The 27,425-nt window shown below is 41.7% G+C and overlaps 1 protein-coding gene across 1 annotated transcript in view; it reads right to left on the bottom strand.

The window, feature by feature from the left end:
- Nucleotides 1-4,395: 4,395 nt before the first annotated feature.
- Nucleotides 4,396-27,425, bottom strand: part of LOC139455266 (uncharacterized) — a 35,278-nt gene continuing 12,248 nt past the window's right edge. The window contains exons 6-17 of the mRNA XM_071236818.1: nt 26,158-26,218; nt 24,509-24,644; nt 23,710-23,898; nt 22,769-22,897; nt 21,838-21,911; nt 20,856-20,949; nt 20,565-20,626; nt 12,511-12,637; nt 11,460-11,593; nt 9,846-10,016; nt 8,529-8,651; nt 4,396-5,333 (exon numbers count right to left, since the gene is read on the bottom strand). Of these exons, the coding sequence (XP_071092919.1) occupies nt 5,136-5,333; nt 8,529-8,651; nt 9,846-10,016; nt 11,460-11,593; nt 12,511-12,637; nt 20,565-20,626; nt 20,856-20,949; nt 21,838-21,911; nt 22,769-22,897; nt 23,710-23,898; nt 24,509-24,644; nt 26,158-26,218 (1,498 nt within the window). The 3' untranslated portion in view covers nt 4,396-5,135. The remainder of the gene's footprint in view (nt 5,334-8,528; nt 8,652-9,845; nt 10,017-11,459; nt 11,594-12,510; nt 12,638-20,564; nt 20,627-20,855; nt 20,950-21,837; nt 21,912-22,768; nt 22,898-23,709; nt 23,899-24,508; nt 24,645-26,157; nt 26,219-27,425) is intronic.

Below are 27,425 nucleotides of genomic sequence, written 5' to 3'. Positions count from 1 at the left end.
GACATTTCTGGATATACTCATGTACCAATATGGGGGCACGGGTGGCCCAGTTGTCTAAGGCGCTGTGATTCGCTGTGCAGAGTTGCGTCCCTTGGACACGCCAGAAACCTATGATTGTGGGTTCGAATTCCGGTAGGGGGCTCTTAACAGGATATAATTTTGGTGAGAAAAAAACAGTTGATAGATCGTAAATTTCGTGGTTTAGGCAGACAGCCTGAAATGATACAAAAGAAAAGTCTGTGCGTATTAAACACAACAGATATATTTTCCAGAATGTTATTGCCCATAATTAAGGGTGCATATAACACACAAGTGTGTATCATACACGAATAAATAAGTCTTGTGTACATTGATCAAACGGAAGGGGTGCTAATTGGGATTGTTCACTAGCCAAAATATTAGCAAATATCGACGTGGGCGCTTATTACGTTGAATACGGTATTTCACAAGGCACGAAACCTGTTCTTTCGCAAACTTGCATAGCCTAGACTTCTGGTATACCAAACACTGCTACATTCCATCATGGGACTACTTCCAAACTTGCAGAATGCTGTATAAATATCAGATCTATACTACTAAAACAAATTAAGGACCACTTGATTCTTTCGTATTACTATAGTTTATCTGTCATGGCCTAACAGATTAACTATAGTAATCTAACAGAACTGGATGGTCCTTAATTCTTTTTGGTAGTATAATTTTTTAATTTAGGTAAGCAATGGACTGATGTCTGATCTTACACAATCACAAAACTAACAGCGGTTTTGTGCACTGTGCAAGCCCCAACAGTGCTAGTAGTTGCTATTCTACTTCAAGAACTGGACGAAAAAAACAACACCCAGAAGTACTTTTAAAATGCAGGTCTACAGAAACAGCCTTTTCTCTGACTGGAATAATGCCCAATTCTTTGTAATCACATGAAAAAACAACAACTTTTAAGTTGCTTAATAATAAAAATGTAAAATATTGGAGAAAATATGATCAATCATGCCAATATGTTTGGCCATGCATGTGTTCAATACTGGTTCTACACCGGATAATAAAAAACACAGAAAAAGGTCCAGTATCACTAAAAGAGTAATTATATGGTTTTCCTGCTGACCCAAAATATAGTTCGTTAAATTATTTTAAAAATACATGTTTTAAGAAAAGTCCTTTCAAATTGGATTGCTACAGAATGTAACTTTTCGACTTGTCATTTAAAAATAAAATACTCTGACCAACACCTTAAATGTATTTTTACGAAAATCATATATTTGGTAGGTCATATACGTTTTGTAAATATCTGCAGATTGTTAATTTCCCACTTTTTTTTATCTCAAACTAACTATTACTGTTAAAATGTAACAGCTCTAAAACAACTCTTGTGATGTGGCTGAAGAAAGGTCAAGTCAGAAACAAGCTAATGTTCACTGGTCTGGGGCAAGTACATCCCAAATGGACCCTAGAAGATTCCGGGAAAGAATAGGTCTTCAGCAACCCATGCTTACCGTAAAAGGTGACTATGCTTGTCGTAAAAGGCGACTAGCGGGATCGGGTGGTCAGGCTCGCTGACTTGGTTTATGCATGTCATTGATCCCAATTGCGTGGATTGATGCTCATGATATCAATCACTGCATTGTCTGGTCCAGACTCGATTATTTACAGACTGCCGTCATATAGCTGGAATATTGCTGAGTGCAGCGTTAAACAACAAACCAACCAACCAACCAACATCCTAAATGTAATAAGTAACACAAATCGTAATAAAAACTATACAAAAAAGTGAAAAAAACAACATGGATTTGTTCTGTAGTGAGACAAAGAACACGTAAACCTGACTGACAAGTTAAACACTTTCATGCCATTGGTGGAGGATACAAAATGTCGTGTCATGGATTTCAGTAATTTAAGTCAAACATACAAACAATAATCTTGAGCACTCACTTTCTTATTTACAAATTGATTCATATATCTACACAACCATCACATGTTGTGCCCTAGAAACTGTTTGTATGTAAAATCCAGTGCACACACAGTCACACACACAGTGAGTGACTGAGTATGGTGTTACGCCGCTTTTAGCAATATACCAGCAATATCACGGCGGGGGACACCAGAAATGGGCTTCACACATTGTACCCATGTCAGGAATTGAACCCGGGTCTTCGGCGTGACGAGCGAACGTTTTAACCACTAGGCTACCCGACTGCCACTCACACACACAGACACGGTTACACACAAGGAGAGACACAACCAGACACACAAACACAGCCAGACACGCAAACATTTAAACACACACACATACACACACAGACATACACACAAACATATAGACACACAAAAAACAACAATGATTAACTACCCAAATCACAGTGAAGTGGGAACCTGGATAATGGCTATGGACCAATCTCTGCCACAGTGAAGGATGTGAGTACAGTGAAACCTTCCTAGTCTGGACCCTGTTAATCAGGAATTCCTGCTTTCTTGATGATTATGATAGGGAATGTCTGCATGTATTTTAAACAATACATACAATTTGTTAACCGTGTAAATAAATAATAGTTGTCATTGTTCATTATTCAAAGAAAACTACCTCTATTACAGATATAGATCCTGTACTGTGGCTGTCATTATGCACTAAAGTCTTCAGATTTTCAACAGAAGTCCTCTTCACAGTCAACTATCTATAACCAGTTGTGCAAGTAATAGTATCTCTCTACCCGTATCTCATGTGCATGATATACACAAGAATTCTATACATTCTGGAACCAGGATTCACCGTACACAGGATTCCCCATGCAAACAAAAGCATGGCTACACCTGCGAGACATAAAATTAATAGAAATAGAAATCTGAAACAAATATGATGTTGTCAAAGATAACAGTGCATGGTAATCTGATGAACCACAATGGACCAAATGGATGCACAGTTATTGCTCTGGGCATCGAAATGGGGTGACAGTATAAAAATAACACTCAAACACAACTTCAATCTATATACAGCATATCACTATTGACAAATATGATACAATCTCAAAATTGAGTTGTATCTGTTACGATGATAACACTATCAAATACCAGTCTTACACAACTTCAATCTATACATACACAACATCTCTGAATGCACAATGCCATTTAGAAAGTGGTCAAATGTAACAGATGTTATATTTGGGATAACACTTTCTCAGTAAAGTGCAGGTTCTGGTACAAAGTACATGATCTAGACTACCAGTTGTTGGACTTTCATTTTGTGGAAGGCTCGGTGGCTGAGTGGGTTAGATCGCTGACTTTGTGTGCTGGCGACTAGGTGCCTCACTCTGGGAGTGTGGGTTCGAATCCCGGACGGGACTCAACCCTGAAAAGTGCTAGAATCTGTACATAACAAAGAAAGTGTTATCCTAAATATGACACTTGTTACAGAACATCTGACAAATATGATAGAATCTCAAAATGACAACACTGCAAAATCAATGTTGCCAAAAGAATCTGTAAGCCCAGTATTAGATAATATCACAGTCCAGGCTGGCCTTGTTCACAGCAGCATCAGTACTTGATGGGCTTGTATATGCTATGCTCCCCATCACCCATGAAGCCATACATCCGACTTGAGTGTGGTCGCTTTATTTAAACTACCTTATCAAGCCATAGCCTCAGATTCGCACAAACAGCAATATTTCTTAAGCAACACATGCTGCAACCTTGCAGCGATCTACTTCGGAGATCTGCTTCAATATCAGGCCATTGTAGGGGTTGCACAAAGTCATAAGTACATGAAGTAAGGCACATTTGACTTTTGGGCTAGGATGGGTAACTTGAGTACTATGGTCAGGTTGGTACTGAGAAGGACCCACCCACAGGACTACCCGGACCAGTGGTTAGTCACGTGATATATTGTTTAATGATAAAAATGATCTAGAACTATATGGTTACACTACAAGTCACTACAATCTCATTAAAATCAGACCTAAGTTTTCGCTACCGCTAAACAAAGATCTGAGGACATCCCATTACGGGTCATGTCAGAACGACCTTTCACGAATTTTGACCGGCCAATGAAATGACTGACAAGAAATCGACATTAGCCAATCAGAAGGCAGCTTTTTACGAGCTAGTTTCAAACTGGTGATTACGCTTCGAAACATATTTTGATGTATTCTCGATTAAAAAAACTAAAACTGATAAGAAGAACGCTCTGGAATGGCTTATAGATAGCCTAGATTGTATGGATATAATTGTAAAACCTGTTACTGTCGTTCGGAATACCTCGTGCATAATATTTCGTGGTTGCATGATTAGAAAACACATTCTGACTGTCATTTTCATGATCTGGTAAGTGACGCTCTGATTGGTTGGATGAAAGGTCGTTCTGACGTGACCCTTAATGGGATGTCCTCAGGTCTTTGTTTAGCGATAGCGAGAACTAAGATCAGATTTTAATGAGATTGGAAGTCACTAATGTTGGCATTTCTTCTGACTATTCACCCATTCCTTCTGACTATTACATGTTTGAATAAAGATAAAACTTCAGGCATGCATGACCAGATCGTTTTATATGTGTAACAAAATACATTTTGTCCAGGAATACATTCCAACTATTCACAATCGGACATGTTGTACCTATCTCTTGACACCTACAGCGGGTACCCGGGTAGGGTCAGATAATAGTAGGGTGGGTACCGAGGTAGTAAATTTAGAATTGTCCCAGCTCTATTTGACTTCCATGAGTTTCTAAGAAGCTCTCACTTCATTGCTTGACTACCACACTGCAAGTAGCGATACATCTTCATGGGTAATGGATTGGGGTGAAACGATACAACAAGGTCACTGTACGATACATATCACAATACAAAGGTCACGATACAGTATTTATCATGATACATCGGTCATGATACGATATGAATTGCGATACTCATATTTACGTCAAATTGCATGGAAACTTCTGGAAAATAAATATTTCAGAGCAGGTTCAGAAGGAAAAACTAGCTGTTAGCCACATGTTTGCAGCAGCTATTTTTAGTAATGAACTTGAAACACGAATCGTAGCATCACATGAAAACCCACAATGCACCGGATTACCGATGTATCATTTCATCCCAAATAATGGAGGAACATACTGTACAAAAACCTGGGAAGGATTGACGATGTGTTCACAATTAAACTGTTACATCCGTCCCTGCGTTCCCTTCACTGGCGTTGTTCGCTTCACTCGGTGTGTCAGCCTCCACAGTTTGTCCCGGCATGTCGGCCGCCATCAGCTGTCGCAGGACAAGACGTTTGTAGACGCCATCTTTCTCCAGGAGTTCATCGTGAGTTCCTCGCTCAGCTATGTGGCCTTTGTCAATCACAACCACCTGGAACAGAGGAACGCTGTCTACAGTAGGGCAAGGGTGTACAGGAACAGAGGAACGCTGTCTACAGTAGGTCAAGAGCAACGCCTTCTACAGTAGGTCAAGGGTGTACAGGAACTGAGGAACGCTGTCTACAGTAGGGCAAGGGTGTACAGGAACAGAGGAATGCTGTCTACAGTAGGGCAAGGGTGTACAGGAACAGAGGAACGCTGTCTACAGTAGGTCAAGGGTGGACTGGAACAGAGGAATGCTGTCTACGGTAGGGCAAGGGTGGAAGGGAACAGAGGAACGCTGTCTAGGGTAGGTCAAGGGTGGACAGGAACAGAGGAATGCTGTCTACAGTAGGTCAAGGGTGGACAGGAACAGAGGAACGCTGTCTACAGTAGGTCAAAGGTGTACAGGAACAGAGGAATGCTGTCTACAGTAGGGCAAGGGTGGACTGGAACAGAGGAACGCTGTCTACAGTAGGGCAAGGGTGTACAGGAACAGAGGAATGCTGTCTACAGTAGGGCAAGGGTGTACAGGAACTGAGGAACGCTGTCTACAGTAGGTCAAGGGTGTACAGGAACTGAAGAACGCTGTCTACAGTAGGGCAAGAGGAACGCTGTCTAGGGTAGGTCAAGGGTGTACAGGAACTGAGGAACGCTGTCTACGGTAGGGCAAGAGGAACACTGTCTAGGGTAGGTCAAGGGTGTACAGGAACTGAGGAACGCTGTCTACAGTAGGTCAAGGGTGGACAGGAACAGAGGAATGCTGTCTACAGTAGGTCAAGGGTGGACTGGAATAGAGGAACGCTGTCTACAGTAGGTCAAGGGTGTACAGGAACAGAGGAACGCTGTCTACAGTAGGGCAAGGGTGTACAGGAATACAGGAACGCTGTCTACAGTAGGGCAAGGGTGGACAGGAACAGAGGAACGCTGTCTACAGTCGGGCAAGGGTGGACTGGAATAGAGGAATGCTGTCTACAGTAGGTCAAGGGTGTACAGGAACAGAGGAACGCTGTCTACAGTAGGGCAAGGGTGTACAGGAACAGAGGAATGCTGTCTAGGGTAGGTCAAGGGTGGACAGGAACAGAGGAACGCTGTCTACAGTAGGGCAAGGGTGGACTGGAATAGAGGAACGCTGTCTGCAGTAGGTCAAGGGTGTACAGGAACAGAGGAACGCTGTCTGCAGTAGGTCAAGGGTGGACAGGAACAGAGGAATGCTGTCTACAGTAGGTCAAGGGTGTACAGGAACTGAGGAACGCTGTCTACAGTAGGGCAAGGGTGGACAGGAACAGAGGAATGCTGTCTACAGTAGGGCAAGGGTGTACAGGAACAGAGGAATGCTGTCTAGGGTAGGTCAAGGGTGGACTGGAACAGAGGAATGCTGTCTACAGTAGGGCAAGGGTGGACAGGAACAGAGGAATGCTGTCTACAGTAGGGCAAGGGTGTACAGGAACAGAGGAATGCTGTCTACAGTAGGGCAAGGGTGGACAGGAACAGAGGAACGCTGTCTACAGTAGGTCAAGGGTGGACAGGAACAGAGGAACGCTGTCTACAGTATGTCAAGGGTGGACTGGAACAGAGGAATGCTGTCTACAGTAGGGCAAGGGTGTACTGGAATACTGGAACGCTGTCTACAGTAGGTCAAGGGTGGACAGGAACAGAGGAACGCTGTCTACAGTAGGTCAAGGGTGGACTGGAACAGAGGAATGCTGTCTACAGTAGGGCAAGGGTGTACAGGAACAGAGGAACGCTGTCTACAGTAGGGCAAGGGTGTACAGGAACAGAGGAATGCTGTCTACAGTAGGGCAAGGGTGTACAGGAACAGAGGAATGCTGTCTACAGTAGGGCAAGGGTGGACAGGAACAGAGGAACGCTGTCTACAGTAGGGCAAGGGTGGACAGGAACAGAGGAACGCTGTCTACAGTAGGGCAAGGGTGGACAGGAACAGAGGAATGCTGTCTACAGTAGGGCAAGGGTGTACTGGAATACAGGAACGCTGTCTACAGTAGGGCAAGGGTGGACAGGAACAGAGGAACGCTGTCTACAGTAGGTCAAGGGTGGACAGGAACAGAGGAACGCTGTCTACAGTAGGGCAAGGGTGGACAGGAACAGAGGAACGCTGTCTAGGGTAGGTCAAGGGTGGACAGGAACAGAGGAACGCTGTCTACAGTAGGGCAAGGGTGGACAGGAACAGAGGAATGCTGTCTACAGTAGGGCAAGGGTGGACAGGAACAGAGGAACGCTGTCTACAGTAGGGCAAGAGGAACGCTGTCTAGGGTAGGTCAAGGGTGGACTGGAACAGAGGAACGCTGTCTACAGTAGGGCAAGGGTGCACAGGAACAGAGGAATGCTGTCTACAGTAGGGCAAGGGTGTACTGGAATACAGGAACGCTGTCTACAGTAGGGCAAGGGTGCACAGGAACAGAGGAATGCTGTCTACAGTAGGGCAAGGGTGTACTGGAATACAGGAACGCTGTCTACAGTAGGGCAAGGGTGGACAGGAACAGAGGAACGCTGTCTACAGTAGGTCAAGGGTGTACAGGAACAGAGGAACGCTGTCTACAGTAGGGCAAGAGGAACGCTGTCTAGGGTAGGTCAAGGGTGGACTGGAACAGAGGAACGCTGTCTACAGTAGGTCAAGGGTGGACTGGAATAGAGGAACGCTGTCTACAGTAGGTCAAGGGTGTACAGGAACAGAGGAACGCTGTCTACAGTAAGGCAAGGGTGTACTGGAATACAGGAACGCTGTCTACAGTAGGGCAAGGGTGGACAGGAACAGAGGAACGCTGTCTACAGTAGGGCAAGGGTGGACAGGAACAGAGGAACGCTGTCTACAGTAGGTCAAGGGTGTACAGGAACAGAGGAACGCTGTCTACAGTAAGGCAAGGGTGTACTGGAATACAGGAACGCTGTCTACAGTAGGGCAAGGGTGGACAGGAACAGAGGAACGCTGTCTACAGTAGGGCAAGGGTGGACAGGAACAGAGGAATGCTGTGTACAGTAGGGCAAGGGTGGACAGGAACAGAGAAACATTGTCTAGAGTAGGTAAATGGTGTACTGTAACACAGGCTATTTGGGGAAGCTTGTGATATTCCTGGAATATAGCAAAAAGGAGCATAAAACAATACTCACTCCCCACTAAAATGATCACCAGGAATTTTGCCTTTTTTAATCCGAGATGAGCTCAATCATTAGCTGAAGCATTACATACCTGTGTGGCATTTCTGACAGTTGAGAGTCTGTGAGCGATGACGATGACTGTTCGTCCCTTCATGGCGCGGTCTATAGCCTCCTGGACCAGGTGTTCACTCTCTGCATCTAGAGCACTGGTGGCCTGGAAGGCGACAAACATGTACAGATGCCGAAACAACTCTCACCACGGGGGGAAATGAAATAACTCACATGATCACTACATGTTTGTTGTAGCATAATGACTGCTCCCTGCGAAGGGGATGCTGGGAAAACAATGGCTGATGACTGTCATGTCTGACATGAAAGTACAAGACGATTGTTGTTACCATGGTTACACATCACTGTACCTGCTAGTGACCACTGTATCGTGATAAATACCCAGGACTGATTCGACCCCGTAGCTGGTTTGAGAAAATATCAGTAATCTCATCAAAGTACATGTTCTTTCAAGATTGTATCAAGTGCTGATATTATCAGCACTCCAGTTGTATTGGTGTGAACCAGATCAAACATTGGTAGCATTAATTTTCCTTCTTCCGTCTTCAGATTTGAAAGTAGATTAAAGCTGTAATTGTTTTCAGAAGACTAATTTTGACTGATTGAAACTAATGAGTCCAGGCCAGGCACACCAATGACAATCTGTCTGTGTCCTGTTACCACATGTATGAGGTACTGGGGACCTATTCTGACCCTGGGTGCCATTCCACAAAGAGATCTTAGTGGTAAGACAATCGGAGTTCCATACTATAATGAAGACTTAAACAATAGAAGTGTTAAGACTCCCATACTTTAATTACACTTATGACATAGCACTAGCACCGTAACTCCCATGCTTTGACGCAGCCTAACAAAAGTTGTACTGCTAATACGATCATAACTCCCATGCTTTATAATAGACTTACGACTGTCGTAAGTCTATTATAAAGCATGGGAGTTATGATCATATTAGCAGTACAACTGTTGTAAGGCTGCGTCATACTTTATAACAGACTTAAGACTGTCGTAGTGCTGAGACAATCGTAACTCCCATACTTTATAATAGACTTATGACTGTCGTAGGTCTGAGACAATGGTGACTCCCATACTTTATTATAGACTTACAACTGTCGTAGGTCTGAGACAATCGTGACTCCCATACTTTATAATAGACTTACAACTGTCCTAGCACTCAGACAACCATACTTCAAGAAAGAATAAGACAGTCATAGCCCTAAGACTGCTTGTGGAACGGGTCCCTAAATCCCCACAGGGCCATACAACAGTGAGGAAGAAGCCAGTAGACAATAATGAGGATGTTACTGGGAAGAGAGTGATGGATGATGTGGAGCAGACCCACCTCGTCCAGCAGCAGGATGACTGGGTCCATGATGAGGGCTCTGGCGATGGCTATCCTCTGTTTCTGCCCCCCGGACAGCCTCACGCCCCTCTCTCCCACCTTGGTGGTGTAGCCGTCTTCAAATGACATGATGAACTCGTGGGCGTTGGCCTGCTTGGCAGCTTCTTCAACCTGGAATCAACACAATGATTCTGTGATGTCAAGCATGTGCGTCGAGGGACCATACACAACACACTTGGCCACCACTGCCCACACACAGGTCCCTGTGTCGTTGCTTCAATACTTCTAGATGAATTAATATCAAGAGTGTCAATGCACTATACGATTTGTTGGAAAGCAGTTTTTATTTGGCGAGTTTTCAGAATCTGAATGAGTGAGTGTGTTAACTATTGACCAATCAGAGGGCTGCTTTCCGACACACCCATTCTGTACGGGTCTGATGTCGGACATTTGGGCCCAGTTGGTTTCAAAGTGGTGAGTTAATGGATTTCGGTCGATATTATTTCATAGCAATAAAGTGAGTGAGTGAGTATGGTTTTATGCTGCTTTTAGCAATATTTCAGCAATATTAACGCAGGGGAAACCAGAAATGGGCTTCACACATTGTACGCTTGTCGTGAATTGAACCTTGGTCTTCAGCGTGACAAGCGAACGCTTTAACCACTAGGCTACCCAACCGCCCCTAGCAGGGATGTGTCATGTTTTGGAGTCGCTAGAATAATCGCCCTAGACAAGGTAGATATGAAGTTGATTTGCGATTTCACTTTACAAACAGTGATACAAGGTCCGTGGTGCTTTACAGAGTGTCTGACATGGTGTAAAGGTATTATAGGTATAATAGGATAGAACGACACAAGGTCCACATCCACATTCAGACTCTCTCATTTTAATGTGGTGCTTTTTAGTGCTTGCAATAAGAGGCATCAAATGAAAAGCGAGACTACTACAAATCTCAAAACACAGTATGTTCATCTCCATTCTATCATAATGGCAAGAAGAGGGTAAACTTTTGCACTGTGCAAAGGTCAGCCATCTCAGGGGTCACATGTAGTGATAAACGTAACAAGCAATACTCAAGTTCAAGATTAGCTACTCATATTCTTGAATTCTCAAATTCCGCAATTCTGCAGAATATTTGCAGAAATGCCCACTGGGTGCAGAAATATACCTATCTTGCAGAAAATAACATCGTGCAGCATTTTGTATTATATGCAGCAGAATTCGTCAAATACACTGCATGTGAGTTGAAAGCTGATTTTAAAAATGTAAACAAACATATATTTCATTTTGAAGTGAAGTTGATTGATGTATTATTGCTTACCAAAAGTGCATGTCTGTATGTTCACGTTAGTGATCTCCAGACACTCTTCAATAATCTATTCTATCCATGGATAAGTTTATCATAAAAATGCCTGCACTGAATGGTCTGGTTCAGACTTTATGATTTATAGACCACCGTTGAATAGCTGGAATGTTGCTGACTGCGGTGTTAAACAAGAAACAAACAAAACAAAACCTTTCCAAAACTATCCATGCATCACTTCTACACAGCGGCCATATGTATTCATGGGCGATGGAGGAACTGACCGTGTCTTCTTATCACAGGCAACTTACCTCCTGGTCTGACGCCACTTTACCGTAGGCGATGTTTTCTCGGATGGAGGAGGCAAACAGTGTGGGCTCTTGGCTGACCATCGCCATCTTGCGGCGGAACCAGGAAGGGTCAAGTGTCTTCAGGTCATGGCCTCCTGGAACGGTAATGTCAGATTGATGAAATAAAGCAAACATTCACTTTCACTTTTCTAGATCCCCTGAAAACAAGGGGCATATGTAGGAGGGTTGATTGAGAAGTTCTGTTAGTTTGTTTGTTGTTTAACGCCGCACTCAGCAATATTCCAGCTATATGATGGCAGTCTGTAAATAATCGAGTCCCGACCAGACAATCCAGGGACTGACTTCATGAGCAACGATCTACGCAATTGGGATCGATGACATGCATCAACCAAGTCAACATGCCTGACCATCCGATCCCGTTAGTCGCCTCTTACGACAAGCATAGTCGCCTCTTACAGCAAGCTTGGGTTGCTGAAGACCTATTCTAACTCGGATCTTCAAGGGTCTGAAAAGTTCTTAGCCTCACATAGAAGGAATTGTGTAATAGTGAAATCTTTTGCTGTGCATATTACATGATGTCATGGAGGTATATCCAGGGATGTGAGCAGGTTTTCCCGAAAAAAGAGGAAAACTGTCCACAGAAACTTGTGTCAGGTGAGCAAATTGTTTCACTGTGACAAGTCAGTAAAATAAACAGGGGTCTGTGACCTTTGGGAAATGGACAAAAAGGTTTTAATAACACCAAAAGCCATCCATGACGATATGAGTACAACACTAGGGATGGATGCCACTTCTTATGCCACCGTAAAGAGGCAGGCAGCTGAGTTTAAGCGTGGCAGGGGGAGTCTTGAAGACGACCTCCATTCTCGAGGACGTCAACAACACCAGAAATGATCCAGAGAATCCACAATATGGTGATGACGGATCGATGAATGACTGAGCATCATATTGCTGGTTCTGTAGGCATTTTCTACTTATGCTTTCCACTAGTGCAGGCTACAAACACCTGGATCTAACCTGAATGTGATTGGCTGGGGGCTTCTAGACTTACCCAGTAATATCCTACCACTGTCTGGATCATAGAAGCGTTCTATGAGACTCACGATGGTAGATTTACCTCCCCCTGACGGTCCTACTAGCGCCACCATCTGGCCGGTATGAACTTTGAAAGACAACTCCTGTGGAAAAGATCACCAGTTATACCATATCATTAAAATGTGAAAGAATGTTGAGTCTTTGAAAGGCATTTAGAAGTGATACACATAAGGAAGAGAATTTATGGATGTCAAATCCTTTATTATGAGGAAGACGTTTCGGAGTATATACACTACTGCCTAGAAGTTCATTCCCCTTACACGCATGGGTAACGCGTTACGCAACCAGTGTGCATCGGGTTGGTCACGCGTGTGATACCCGTGTGCAACGCATTGCACACGGGTGTGCACCCCGTCCGCCACTCGTGTGCAACGCGTGACACACTCATTAGAGGGGGAACAAACTTTTGACCAAAGGAGGACCCGTCTTAAGCTGAACCTGGAGGTGGTAACAAGGAGAGAAAATTTTGTTATCCTGACGAAAAATGATAATGCACATGTATTTCCTAATGTCTCCTTTCTTTATGTGATTTTGTGGGAATAATATGAATACTGTTGTGATCAAATAGATGTGTTTTGTTTTATACGACCATTGCTTCTAAATCCGATGGTGTTAAGAGAATACACGGTCCTGGAACATGTTATTGCAATTGAAATGCTTTTATTGTGATTTGACATTAACCGTCTGTAGTACGACTTTCAGTGATAATATGTATGAGGTTTGGCGGCGCATTGTTTTTATTGGACCCTAATTACTTTATGATGACTTGGACTCTTTATCACAGCTCCATAGCCGTGAGGCTGGAAAAGAGCAGCATGTAATTAATGAGGGTGGGTTATATCATTGAGGATACACTTGAGGGAGAGAATACTAATTACCGTACTACAGGAAGAGACCTGTAGACGTAAGCGCGGGGTTGTGTTTTAGCTGGCCATTCGATAATGGCCGCCAGGAGAAGTGAGCTTTGACTGCGTCATCTAAAATAAATAATAAGATACAGCAGTGTTATTTTCACGGTCTGTTGAATAAACTCCCAGTGCAACGGTCAATGTATCTTCTACTTGATCCTTGATACATCATTTTGGCATTCACAATATATAGTATTTCAACGTACAAAAGAGCACTGATCTAAAGCAATTCCGCGGGAGTAGTTGTTACCTGTGCATTACTGTATTTTCTCAGTGAGTACCCGGATGATATAGCAGAAATCTATACTTGTTCGCGACCTGTGCTCGCCATTCGTAAGCGCATTTTTATTGAAAGTAGAAGGATATATGGTCACACTGATCAACAAAAATGAAATACAGTTTTTGAAATGTAGGTATATTTGTGGGGAGCATCGGTAATGGTGATGCAGTTTTGATAAGTCACTTGCTTGGTAATTGTGCGATCTTCGTGTACACTATTTTGACTTGCAACACAAAGTAAATATTTCATCTGCACATTGCTTATTTTACCGTGTGTATATGTTTACATTCAAAATGTAAACAGATTTCACTAAGGAAATGTATTAAACGCCTAAATATTCAGTTTATTTTACAAATTAACTGAAAAATATGTCCATCTTTATTAATATGATAACGAATTCCAAATATTTGTTTGTGTTTAATATCATCACCAAGTACAGTTCTGTATTGTTTGGCTTCTTTTCTTAGCATAATTAATATATTGTGATGTGTTTAGGCTCTTTTGGTCATCTTTATCATTTTTAGTCAGTCGGTTAAATAAATGAATGGATTATTCAGTCAATTTGTAAAATGACTGAAATATTTAGATATTTAATAAATTGCCTGAGTGAATCATATTTTACACATTGACTGTAACATATACACGCTTACAAAAGAAAATACTTGTGAAAACAACGTCTATCGCGCATCGAAAAACTTCCCAACCAAACGGAAAGGAACAAGAATGATTCTGTTCAAAGCTGCAGCGAATGAATGAAAACAAAATGCAAATATCATTATTACAACCTACCAAAGTTATAATGTATCCGGGAATATCAACATAAAGGAACAATATCCATTGCGTCTGCAGCTGTACAAAAATACTTATTCGATGTCAAATGTCTATGTGAGAATCAAATACTTTAATAATAATTATTTGGAAACAACATTTGGAATATATATGAAATATATTAAAATATTTAAATATATCGTTTTTTAACGTTATTTAAATGTATCGAATATTATAACCCGTGTCTGTTTCTTAACTGATCACTTAGTTTGTTTCAATTGTTTCACATAGGTGCCAAGTTAGCTGAGAAAGCCCACGTGACAACTATTTTTATAATGTCCACGGTTCTTAAAAACATACATTGAGTTAGATAACAATGAACAACCAGTCAGTGTATTATCGGTTACCCTTTGAACAAAGTATGTTGTTTTTACATCTGTACTTCACGCCATGATATTAGTGTATTCCCTAGGTTTAGTAACCCTACCTTCACATGTAAACACTTACTTTTGACATATCCACTGTGCAAGATAACAGTAATTAATCAATCAACGTATTTCCTGTTGATCCTTTGATGTCTGGGAATGATCAGTTGATTTACAAAAAAAGTAAATCAACTGATCATACATCTCTTGCTGGGCTGCCACGTGCATAATTCACATTCCACCTCACTTCAAACCTGGATTTAGATTAAATAATTACCCCAGGTACAAGAAAGACCAAATTTGAACCTTTATCCGGTAATCTGAGTGGTGCTACAACTGAGTATACATAATATAAATTCATTAACTGAGCAGCATGTGAATTACGACAAATACAGAAGTGTAGGGTTATACCAGAAAATGTGGATGACAACAAGGGAGTAGTAATTGTATCATCCACGCAATCCGAAATCCGCAAATGCTTTCACTCAGGGATACTTTTTTTATTATCAAACTGTAACAATCAGGGGTATTTCCAAATAACGACATCCGATGAGCTTTCGCCGTTATTTGTCTGTTTGTTTAGGCTGAAGAAATTAATTACCATGCGCCCTTTGTTGAAATCTTCATAGATCACGGGTAACCAATCAGTTTTAAAAAATGTGTAAGTTTATTTAGCTGTCCTTGCAGACTGGTAGCCCAGTCTCTTGTCACGCTCGGTTGCGTTAACGAGCAAATTGACTCACGGCAGCTAGTAAGCCCAAGCGGAAATCCAAAGGTCGTATTACCTGAAGAATCAACCTTCATTTGCGAAATATCTACTGCTCTTAAAATCAATATTTCTCCCAATACTAAAATTCAGAACTTTCTAACCAAGGATTACCAGTTGAAACTGGTCGATGGCTGAACATTCCCAGGGAAGACAGCCAGTGTCCACTCTGTGATTCTATCGCTGTGGGAGATGAATTGCATTATTCATTCCGATGTGAAGCTTTACACCAACGGCGATATGAACTCTTAAATAAGCAATATCTTAAGTTTCCAAACATTTAAGAAAATTATGATCACTAACAGTGTAAGAAATCTAAAAGGCCTATCTAAATTCCTTAACAATGTGTACAATACAATTTGTAAATTGTATTAGTATCCACGTATCTTATTTTTATTATTTTTGTTAAATTGTACATAATAAAAATTGTAGATAATTGTATGTCATGTTATTCTAAGAATAAATGAGTTTGAGTTTGAGTTCGACACCCGAGAAGAAGCCAGAGATTAGTGCTCCTTTTTGAATAGTTTCCAATCATGTGTTTTAGGGTTAGCTGTGTTGGCTTAAACGTATTTTTATTTCAAAAGAAATCTGGATCGGTAAACAAGCAAAACTTGCTTATGTAATACCTCTCCAGGTAACAACTTAACAACAGCTGGATATATACATATAAGAGAGTGATGAACATAAACATACAAAATGCACAAATGAAATACACGAAGCCAGTACACTGAAGCAAGTGGTGTCTGTGAAATAAGGTAATGCAGTTTTCCTTTACTACATGCATAAAATTAAGCTACTCAAACCTTTTGCTTTTGACAATGATGTCATGAACTGATTTAAGAAGAGTCATGTTTGTAGAACTGCTTAACTACTGCCATGTAATATCATGTTTAGACCATACCCATGTGTGTAGAAATACACAGTGTTTCTGATATTATCGTATTTTTTAACAGTTATAGAAAAAGTGAATTGCATCTTCAAGGTGATATCCACAAGTGCAGTCTGGTATGTCTGATACATGTCGTCTAAACTTATCAGCGTTTAAGTCACTGCAGCCGAGCCTAAGGCGACAGTGGACAATTTGGCATGATCTATGAAAATATTTGAAGTCAAAATTATTAATAATTGCATCAGAACGATTAATTAAGGATTTGATTTCTTTTAATGAGCGAGCATTAGTTACTTCATCGGATAGAGGGTTCCGCAGGTTGATTATATCCAGAAGAAATGATAATAAGCATAGGTCTGTGTTCTACATTTGATTGTTTGTATGTTGAATCTTTTTCTAAGGTTATATTTGCTGTTATCAGAGAATTGAATATACACTTTTCAAATATTTTGGCTAAGCAACTTGTGAGTGCTACAGGTCTATGATTTGGGCATTCATGTTCATCGCTGACACTGACACCGCATCAGCCCGGCAGTGGACTTGACACAGTTATTTGCGCACTGATTATATAACTCCTACAGACAGGTGGGGTGGTTGTTCAAAGCGAAACGGACGACCCCGTCTGTTATCTAATAAATGCTGTGCGGCGCCTTTGATCTTGCCTCCAACCATACACCTTATAGTAGTAAACGACGATCAGGATGGCCTGGAAATAAACACAATTCTGTCTGCCCAGTGTATCCACAATTAACTAGAATGCTTCATATCTACAAATATATATATAGAAAATTGCATCAGTGTGGTTTATCATGTACAATGCTTTCTTACGCTTGATGAGGCAGACTGAAATTGAACATTAGGATAACGTCAGCAGGGATAAAAGAGGTCATACCAAAGAACTTTATTTACTAGTGGAAAAATCAGACATTCCGATCAACCACTACAAGCCCCGGCCAGATCTCAAGGTTGACCAGATCAACACCCCAAAGGAATATATCTACGCCAAACAAGGAGTCCCTTTCGTCATGGTGCACAAGAAGGGGGGACAGGACATCGAGTAAGACATCACAAACTACACAGACTTGTACCACTTCTTCCAGAGTAGTGGCGTACCGACCTCAAACCACTTCGTCGCCAATACCGCCGCCCTCCTTGCCAAGAGTCTCTACCAGAATCCCGACCCCCAGGATGAGAAGCTGACCAAGAGACTACTACAAGGACTAAACTTAATTTTTTTTTTTTTTTTTTGGGGGGGGTGGGGGTGTTTGCACTTCTTTATTTAATCATTACGCTTTTTTACCCTAATAGTATAAGTGCTTCCCCGTGTGCGAGATAGGCTAAAGTCGGAAAGCGCACGTTAAATCTCCGAGGTACCTATCTACCAGAACTTTATTTGCTGTTCTGGTCATACATAAATATATGTAAGTTACGTACATGGGGAGGCTAGATTATTTACAGCTTACAGCAATATAGTGCAAATATTATGTTCAATAAAAGAAAACGTTGATAGATCTATAACACACTTTTTGTACTTTTAAACAAACTGTGGACTTTTAAGACATTTTCGCTTATTGTAATAACATCTAGCTAACCAATCTTGTCTATCTATGAAATCTACAAGCATAGTTGCTGTCAAACCTAAAAAACATATACAGGGAGGTAAGTTTTGACTTGCCAAGCACCTTAAGGTGAGTTTACTTTTAAACTGTCAAAAGCTATTGTCCCTTCAATACTAGTATAAGTCTGGAAGCTGTCTCTCGGACTGTTATGAGTTATGATGTATTTTATGATATAACTGGGGAATGTTCAAATTAGTTACTGTCATTTAATCCAACGTTCTAACTGTCAACTGTCTCAACAGGATCATAGGTTTGGTTATATATCTCCTCCCTGTCTCTATGTCTTAAGTTGGTAATCGGTAACTGCGGTCCAAATGTATCAACTTATTCATCTATTGTTGCAAACTTGACTGATTTAAACATATCTTATTGATCATGAACTACTCAGTCAGTCAAGCACCTGTATCAGAAATGTAAAACCAGCCATGTTTCATGTAGTCCCAATATCACTGAAAAATGCTGATGTAACGTGACATATAAATTTACTCACAGACAATATATTTTTCGTGAGAGTGAAGCACAATTTTATTAAAGTTTTATTAACAATTTCATAAACTATAATAATATTAATATTAAAATTCATCATCACTTGCCAAGTTTATGAAAATGTCCCCATTTGGGAGATGTCACATATAAACAAGGATTCGAACTAAATTTGATCGTCTTTGACACTGAGGTTTATCCCCACTTTGCCAGCAAACTGCAGAAGATTAACAGTGAGTGAGTGAGCATCGTTTCTATGTTTATACAAGAAAAGATGTCATGCCAAAAACGCTCACAGTAGTTAGTGAGTAAACTCACGACCTGTCACGACCTGGTTGAGTGACTTCCTCCAATCAACATGAAAGGATTACCCACAGAGAAAGAAAGGATTAAAGTCACCCATAAATCTTCTCCTAACGTAGTACTCCAACTTCTAAATGCCTCTCAAAGAAGGATTAAAATCCTAAAGATATCCTATCTACGTGGTATAGGTACTCACAACCTCTAATAATAAACTGTTACGTTTGGTATCCCCAGCAATACTCACCATGGTCATTGGGCAAATGTAAAAATCACAAACCCTAACGAGATTCTGTCAACATGGTCACACCCGGTGATTGTGAAGATCTCAAATTCTATCAACTGTCAGACAGCATGGCTGTTCATATTCATTTACAACATCCTCTTATAATTAGTATAAAAGTGTCCCACACAAAACCTTCTTTTATTTATTCTTTCAAAATACAACACAGAAAGTGGGGTGTGGGGAAATGGGACATATTCCTACGTGAAATAATGAGACATTAGTAGTGGTGACGGCTATATCATAATTGTACTGTCTAAAGCATAAATTTGGCGAACGAAAAACGTTATATTTGCAATCAAATGGAATGACTCGTGTGGGCAAATGAATATGTTCGCAATCCACAAACAATCATTTTATTATGGCGAACATTTACCAACCCGCGACAATCGTGTCAACACGGGGGTTCCCCTAGCAATAAACTCGCATCTAAATTCACTACTGTTCTACTGTCGGCTAGCCACAATGGCTAGACTGGACCCTAGTGGAATGGTTCATGCCATAAAAGTCTAGCAACCGAACACTAATTAAGATGGGCCGACCTTGTATTTACGGTCTGGTGAGCACAGCTCAATGGCCGCTCATTAACTCAAATTTCACATCTCACTGTTTTGTTTTATCTCACTATTCATTTGATAAATTTGTCAACTTCAACTGGAACCCGGTCCCGTGTTACACGCGTGGCACACGCGTGGCACACGCGTGTGCAACGGGTTGCACACGCGACGCACACCCGTTGCACACCCGTGTCCAACGGGTGCTCACCCCGTGTGCAACCCGTTGAGCACCCGTGTCACATGCGTGTTACACGCGTTCTCAACGCGTGTTAGGGGAATGAACTTTTAGGCAGTAGTGTACCTCCTTCATCAGGTGAATGGAGGAAGGAGTAAGCATATACTCCCAAACGTTGTGTTTCTCATAATATAGAAGTTGACATTCATAAATTCTCTTCCTTGAAAGCATGTTGCTTTATTCTGCAGTAACCACCTCCCAGTTCATCATTAAGGAAACTAATATTGAGCTTAGTTCAATGCTGACTTATCAATACATCAGTATACTGATTGAGAGGACCAAGACCGGGTACCACACTGTCTCCGGCGAGAGCAGACCCAGATGTACAGCAGCGTGGGAGATGATAGGGTGTGTACTCCATTATAATTCTCTGCTCCCTGGGGAGTATACAACACACGCTACCCATGAGGCACTATAAGGTTAACAGTTAAACCAACTTATCTTATCCAACTGTGCGCTATGACACTATGCTAATGAACATAACCAAGTCTTACCTTGAGGACCGGAGTGTCAGCTCGAGACGGGTAGGTGAAGTGCACACAATCAAACTCAACCTCTGAAACAAAAAAACACATGTCATATACCACATTTTTACTATCAAGAATCAACCAAACAAATATAAATAAAAGAATTATTTGTGATATGAAACAAGACCCAAGAGACAATTAATCTCATATCTACCAGTGAGAATACTTGAATTTGATTGGCAGATCAAAAGTTTCAAATCATATCCAATATATCAAATCAAAATTCCAATCAAAGATGGTTTATCGCCTAGGCCTCACCTCCATCAAAGGTCAAGGGCACTGCTCCCCCCTCGTGTGGAACTTCAGGGAGACGATCCATCAACTTGAAGATTCTTGCAGAAGCACCAACCGCCTGGACAATAATGTCACTACGTCATAACACCATAACTGAATTTATATAGTATTTGTGTAAGTTATTCGTCATTCAGAGTTGAGAAGTGCACTTTATCAGTGAGTGTGAGTGAGTTGGGTTTAACACTGCTTTTAACAGCATTCCAGTTATATCGTGGCGTGTCAGCTTAATGTGGGAGGAAAGCCCGAAGTTATGCAGGTCTCAGACGTTTACCACTTCGGTGAAACCCACGAGCATGGGTATGGTGCTGACAAACCTAGAAACATAACCGGGGTGAACCGGGATTCGAACCCACAATCATAGCTTTCTGGCGTGCCCAAGGGACGCAACTCTGCACAGCAAATCGCAGCGCCTTAGACGACTGGCCCCCCCGTGCCCCCTGCACTTTATCAAGCGTTATATATATATTGTTATACACTCAATTCAACAGGCATCATTTATGGTACACAAATCTGTTCGCCCAGCAGTGAATGGGTACCAGGTGGGTTGAGATGGTAAAGTGGCACTTAACCGCCTGGCACCTCACAGGCAGCTTGGATTGTATACTCCCTAGAGAATCTGCCTGTGAGACACTAGATGGTTAACAGTCACATTAACATCTCATCCTACCGGGTATCCATTCACTGCTGGGTGAACAGAAGCATATTTCAATCAAAGTCACTTGCCTAGTATAAGGACAGCACACATGTAAGGTGCAGGACTTAAGTCCTAGAAACTCCTGGGAATCACGTTGTTGAACGCAGTCACCCATCCAACTACTCTCCGTGACCAATGTTGCCAATCGAGTTAACATAAGGAGAAGGTGGCGTTTTAGTAAATATTGTTTGTAAATGGAGTTCAACTTAAAAACTCAAATTCAAATTCAAATTATTTTGATGAACTTCTCACCTGCATGAAGTCTCCGTACAGTGAGGATAGGAGAGCAAACGCCATGGCAACTTGTAACGTGTACAACAAGAAGGCTGCAAGAGAAACTCAGTAACCTTCATATGGGGCTGGGATTAATTTGAAGAATAATGGTGAAAAATGGTATCCTGACGTTGCTGGAAAGGTCACGACAAAATGAGACCAAAACCAATGGAACTTATGTTATGCTTTGGTCTACAATATCACAGCTATATTACATGACTGTAAATAATCAAGTCTGAGACTGGCAAACTAGAGGTTGATGGCATGAGCAAAACATCCTGCCATTGGGAACAATGTCACATCAGCCCGGTCAACACTGTATTCAACTACCGACTCCGTGGTCTAGTGGTAGAGAGTCCGCCCAACATGCCCAAAGTGCGGAAGGTCTGGGGTTTGAACGTCTCCACGTCATACCAAAAGTCGTGAAAAGACAGTACTTGTTGTTACCCTGCCTGCCTGCCTAGGTTTGGAGTCAGTATACTGTGTCTGAATGGGGTATTCATGTTAAACTATGGCATGGTATCAAAGTAGGCTAGCACTTCTTTGATAGGCATTTAGAAGTTGGAGTACTAAGTAAGGATAAGAATTTATGGATGAACAACTTCTTTATTACAGTTAAGAGCGACGCTTGATAACGGTGTTAGAACCTACACCGAAACATCGCTCTTAATTGTAATAAAGAAGTTGTTCATCCATAAATTCTTATCCTTACTTGGGCTAGCACTATAAAATCGGCATATTAGGAATCACCATATAAGTGCTATAATCTTGGACGCGAGGTTAAACACCATTTCACCTCACCTTGTATTCAACTTCTGCTCATTGACAATTGACGTCTGCTCACAGGGAACATTCCAAGAGAGGTCTGTAACCAGATACCCAACCCTGACTATTGCTAGGTTGTACTTACAAGTGAGAATTCCTGGAGTGATCCCTTGTGTAGTGTCTTGGGAGTTTTCGTACACCAGTTTGCCCCCGTACCACAGCACTGTGACTACTGCGGCCTGGGCCACGATCCCAATAACACCTTCAAACGTGCCTGGAACACAGTGTGTATATTTAGAAAAGATGTCACTCATTAAAAGAAAGTCCACTAAGCCAAAACTCAAGATTGGAGACATCTAACACAAAGAGACTTATAGTTATCTACAGAAACAGGTGAAGTACTCAAACACATAAAACTAATGTCACAGTGACTTTTGTTTGTTTGTTTGTTTGTTTGATGTTTAACGCAGCACCAAGCAATATTCCAGCTATATGACACCAGCATGGTAATAATCAAGTCTTGACCAGACTATAGGGTGATTGACATCATGAACATCGATCTACGCAAAGGGATATGATGACATGCATCAACCAAGTCAGCGACTCTGACCACCCGATCCCTTTAGACACCTCTTACGGCAAGCATGAGTTGCTGAAGGCCAATTCTAACCCCGATCTTCACTGTTTGTTTGTTTTTTGTTTAATGCCTCACTCAGCAATATTACAGCTATATGACAGCGGTCTGTAAATAATCATGTCTGGACCAGACATTCCAATGATTGACATCATGAGCATCAATCCACGCAATGAGATCGATGACATTCATCAACCAAGTTAGTGAGCCTGACCACCCGATCCTGTTAGTCGCCTCTTACGACAAGCATTGTCGCCTTTTATGGCAAGCATGGGTTGCTGAAGACCTATTCTACCCCGGATCTTCACGGGTCGATCTTCACTGTGACACAGTGATATGTACAAATGTCACTTCAAACATTATCACTGTACATTCAAACAGGAGCAGACTGATGAAATGGATATCTTAATATTGAACTATTTGGCTTCCGACACTGGGTTGTGTTTATCTACCTTGACCAAGTGCAAGCTTCTTGCCAACTCTGTAACTCTTGTTGATCTCGGCCGAATACTCATCCAGAGCCTTCCGTTCTCCAACGAACATTCGGACAGTTCGCAGACTGGACAGCGCCTCCTCAGCTTGCGTTCCTGCATCAGCTAACCGATCCTGGAAGTCTTTGCGTAACTTCTTCATGTACTTTCCTGCATGACAAAACAATGCCAATATTGTCAGTTGATCATCCCTGACACAGACAAAGAGAATCGCACCCATGTGTCTTTTGATGTCAAATATATCAACAGTTAAACATGAGTCGATAAATGTTTGAAACTCTGTGGCTCGTCAAGGAATTTCAAACTTTTATCGATGAGTGTTGATACATCTGATATCAAAAGGCACATGGGCGAGACTCTTTTTGTTATCCAACATCACTCTTTTTACAATTTGTACATAGCAATAAGAGTGTCTTGAGTGTGAAATAGGTACAGCTAAACAGCTTCAGTGGCAGATAGATTCGTGATGTAATTTGATTGTGATGTCATGGTAATAATGATGTCACAAAGGTCTGCAAGCACTGTGATGTCGTGGTATCTCCTAGGAAATAAGGCTTGATCTCACCCATGCAATGTCTCCGTAGAAGCCACTTTTGGATGATAAATCATTATCTAGGAATACAGAGATTATTTGTCGAATGTTTCCATATCGTAAATATAATATGCAAGCCTTTGACTAACAAACAAACAAACAAACAAACAAACAAACAAACAAACAAACAAACAAAGTGACACCCAACTCCCACTCTGCTGCACTTACCATACTGGACGGCGCCGATGGCCACGACCGGCACCACTGCCAGGAGGACACCTGTGAGAGATGGGTTCAACACAAACATGAGTGCCAGTGAGCCAATGATCTGCAGCAAATACCTCGACAACATGGACACATTCACCTGAAACAGACGGACAGATAAACCAGCTTAACATACATAATCATCATACAAAATCGGGAATATAATTCAAAATTAATTCAAAGATAATTTTTTCCCATTGTTCAAGGTTTGAATAGAAATTTCAACGTGCAAGGCAGGTAACGTCAACAAATGATGTCATGTGACACTTGAACATGTTGAACAATATTCATTTATATCCCCATGTGTCAAACCAGTGCGGGAGAAAACATCTAGATGTTCACTAATTTAGTGAAAGCCACCAGCCGAGTATGGTGCTGACAAATTCAGGATGACAATCATGGCAGATCTTGGATTTGAACCCCTCATAACAGGTATCTGGCATGCCTGAGGGACATAGGTACGAACAGAAAATTATGGCACCACAGATGACAGCCATTTTTGCCCCTGTCAGGACATATGGGGTTTCTGTACAGAGGATTGTGGCGCCTCCGATGACTGAGCCATTCTTGCCCCTGTCAGGACATATGGGGGTTTCTGTACAGAGCATTGTGGCACCTCAGATGACTGGGCCATTCTTGCCCCTGTCACAACATATGGGGGTTTCTGTACAGAGCATTGTGGTGCCTCAGATAACTGAGCCATTCTTGCCCCTGTCACGACATATGGGGGTTTCTGTACAGAGGATTGTGGTGCCTCAGATAACTGAGCCATTCTTGCCCCTGTCAGGACATATGGGGGTTTCTGTACAGAAAATTATGGCGCCTCAGATGACTGGGACATTCTTGCTCCTGTCACGACATATGGGGGTTTCTGTACAGAGCATAGTGGCGCCTCAGATGACTGGGCATTTCTTGCCGCTGTCAGGACATATGGGGGTTTCTGTACAGAGCATAGTGGCGCCTCAGATGACTGGGCCATTCTTGCCCCTGTCACAAAATATGGGGATTTCTGTACAGAAAATTATGGCGCCTCAGATGACTGGGCCATTCTTGCTCCTGTCAGGACATATGGGGGTTTCTGTACAGAGCATAGTGGCGCCTCAGATGACTGGGCCATTCTTGCCCCTGTCAGGACATATGGGGGTTTCTGTACAGAGCATAGTGGCGCCTCAGATGACTGGGCCATTCTTGCCCCTGTCAGGACATATGGGGGTTTCTGTACAGAGCATTGTGGTGCCTCAGATGACTGGGCCATTCTTGCCCCTGTCAGGACATATGGGGGTTTCTGTACAGAGCATTGTGGCGCCTCAGATAACTGAGCCATTCTTGCCCCTGTCAGGACATATGGGGGTTGATTGGTTCCTGTCCGGGCAGGAGGCAAGTGTAGTGCATATCTGAGTTGCAACACCTGAGACCAGTCGGCTACCTGACATATGTCTGAATAAGGCCTTACATTGTTTTGGCCGAACTTAAAAGGGAAATGATATTTGACAATATATCACCATTTTTGTATTATCACCTTACCAAATCAAACATCAAGATTTCACTATCAAAATCTGTAAACCCCCAAAAGAAAACATTTGGCCAAAATAAACACATTTAGACATACTCACGGTCAGACAGTTCTGGAGCACCTGAGTGTCGGAGGAAAGTCGGTTACACAACTCTCCAGTTCTGAAATCAGTCAAGGATTCAATGATGTGCAATGATGATACATAATTAAAAATATACCAAATACAGGTTCTCTGACATTTTCTTGCTCCTCCAGAACATCAGCAGCATGTTACCATGGTTACAGTGCCATAGAAGCAGATTATATTTTCTGAATTAGAAGATAATTCTAAGAAATCAAGGGTATATTTTTGTTGTTGTCACTTGTATGTTCAAAATACATATAAAAACAACACTATTTTTGCAGGTTGTATGTTTGGTATTATAAGGTAATGACAAACATGATAACACAGACACTGCTCCTGTCTTGGACTCAATGACCAAATCCAGTCCACACAAGGGCAAACATATCGGGGTTTATAAAAATCATATGTGCCCTAGGGTCATATCATGTCACGAGACAACAGTATATATTTTCCGTCATCCTAACGGCATGGTTGACGTCATTCGAATCTTATTGTGACTTGAGGTCGGAATGACGTCACACTAGAAACGATGTCATAGTTGAAGATTGTTGATGTCATTTGACAAGTTGTGGTTCAACTGCTGTTGCGACTTGCTGTCCTTATAGGTAAACACTAAAATTCGTCTCTGTATGTAGACATCTTCTGGTAATAAATAGAACATTATATTCGTGTTCATGTCATACTATGTTTATGACACTCATGCCTAAATTCCGGTATTTAGACACTTGTGTCGTAAACATAGTATGACATGAACACGAATATAATATCCTCTATTTATTGCCCTGTTTTTAATTATCTCTATGGTGTTCAGTGTTAAGATAAATAACAGTAAAACATAATGGTTGTTTGCAGATGACATCTTGTTGGAACTGCCATTTGTCTGAACCATTTTTCCAGTTATGTGGGTATTTTGGCTAACATACAAAAATAATATGAGATTATGTAACATTAGAACACACAATGACAAAAATGTCTACTAGACAATATAAATATCAAAACAGCCTTTAAACAACTGTACAAATATTCTACACCAAACAAAACAATTCGCACATTTCACTTTCTTCTCTAAAGAGTGAGTGAGTGAGTGAGTGAGTGAGTGAGTGAGCGAGTGAGTATGGTTTTACACTTCTTTTAGCAATATTCAAGCAATATCACGGTGGGGGACACCAGAAATGGGCTTCACACATTGTACCCATGTCAGGAATCGAACCCGGGTCTTCGGCATGATGAGCGAACGCTTTAAC

This window comes from Haliotis cracherodii, unplaced genomic scaffold (genome assembly GCF_022045235.1).
Source record: "Haliotis cracherodii isolate W230 unplaced genomic scaffold, xgHalCrac1.p SCAF_11, whole genome shotgun sequence".
Taxonomy (NCBI): domain Eukaryota; kingdom Metazoa; phylum Mollusca; class Gastropoda; order Lepetellida; family Haliotidae; genus Haliotis; species Haliotis cracherodii.
The sequence above is the reverse complement of the archived record's forward strand: the minus strand, read 5'-3'. Positions and strand labels throughout refer to the sequence as shown.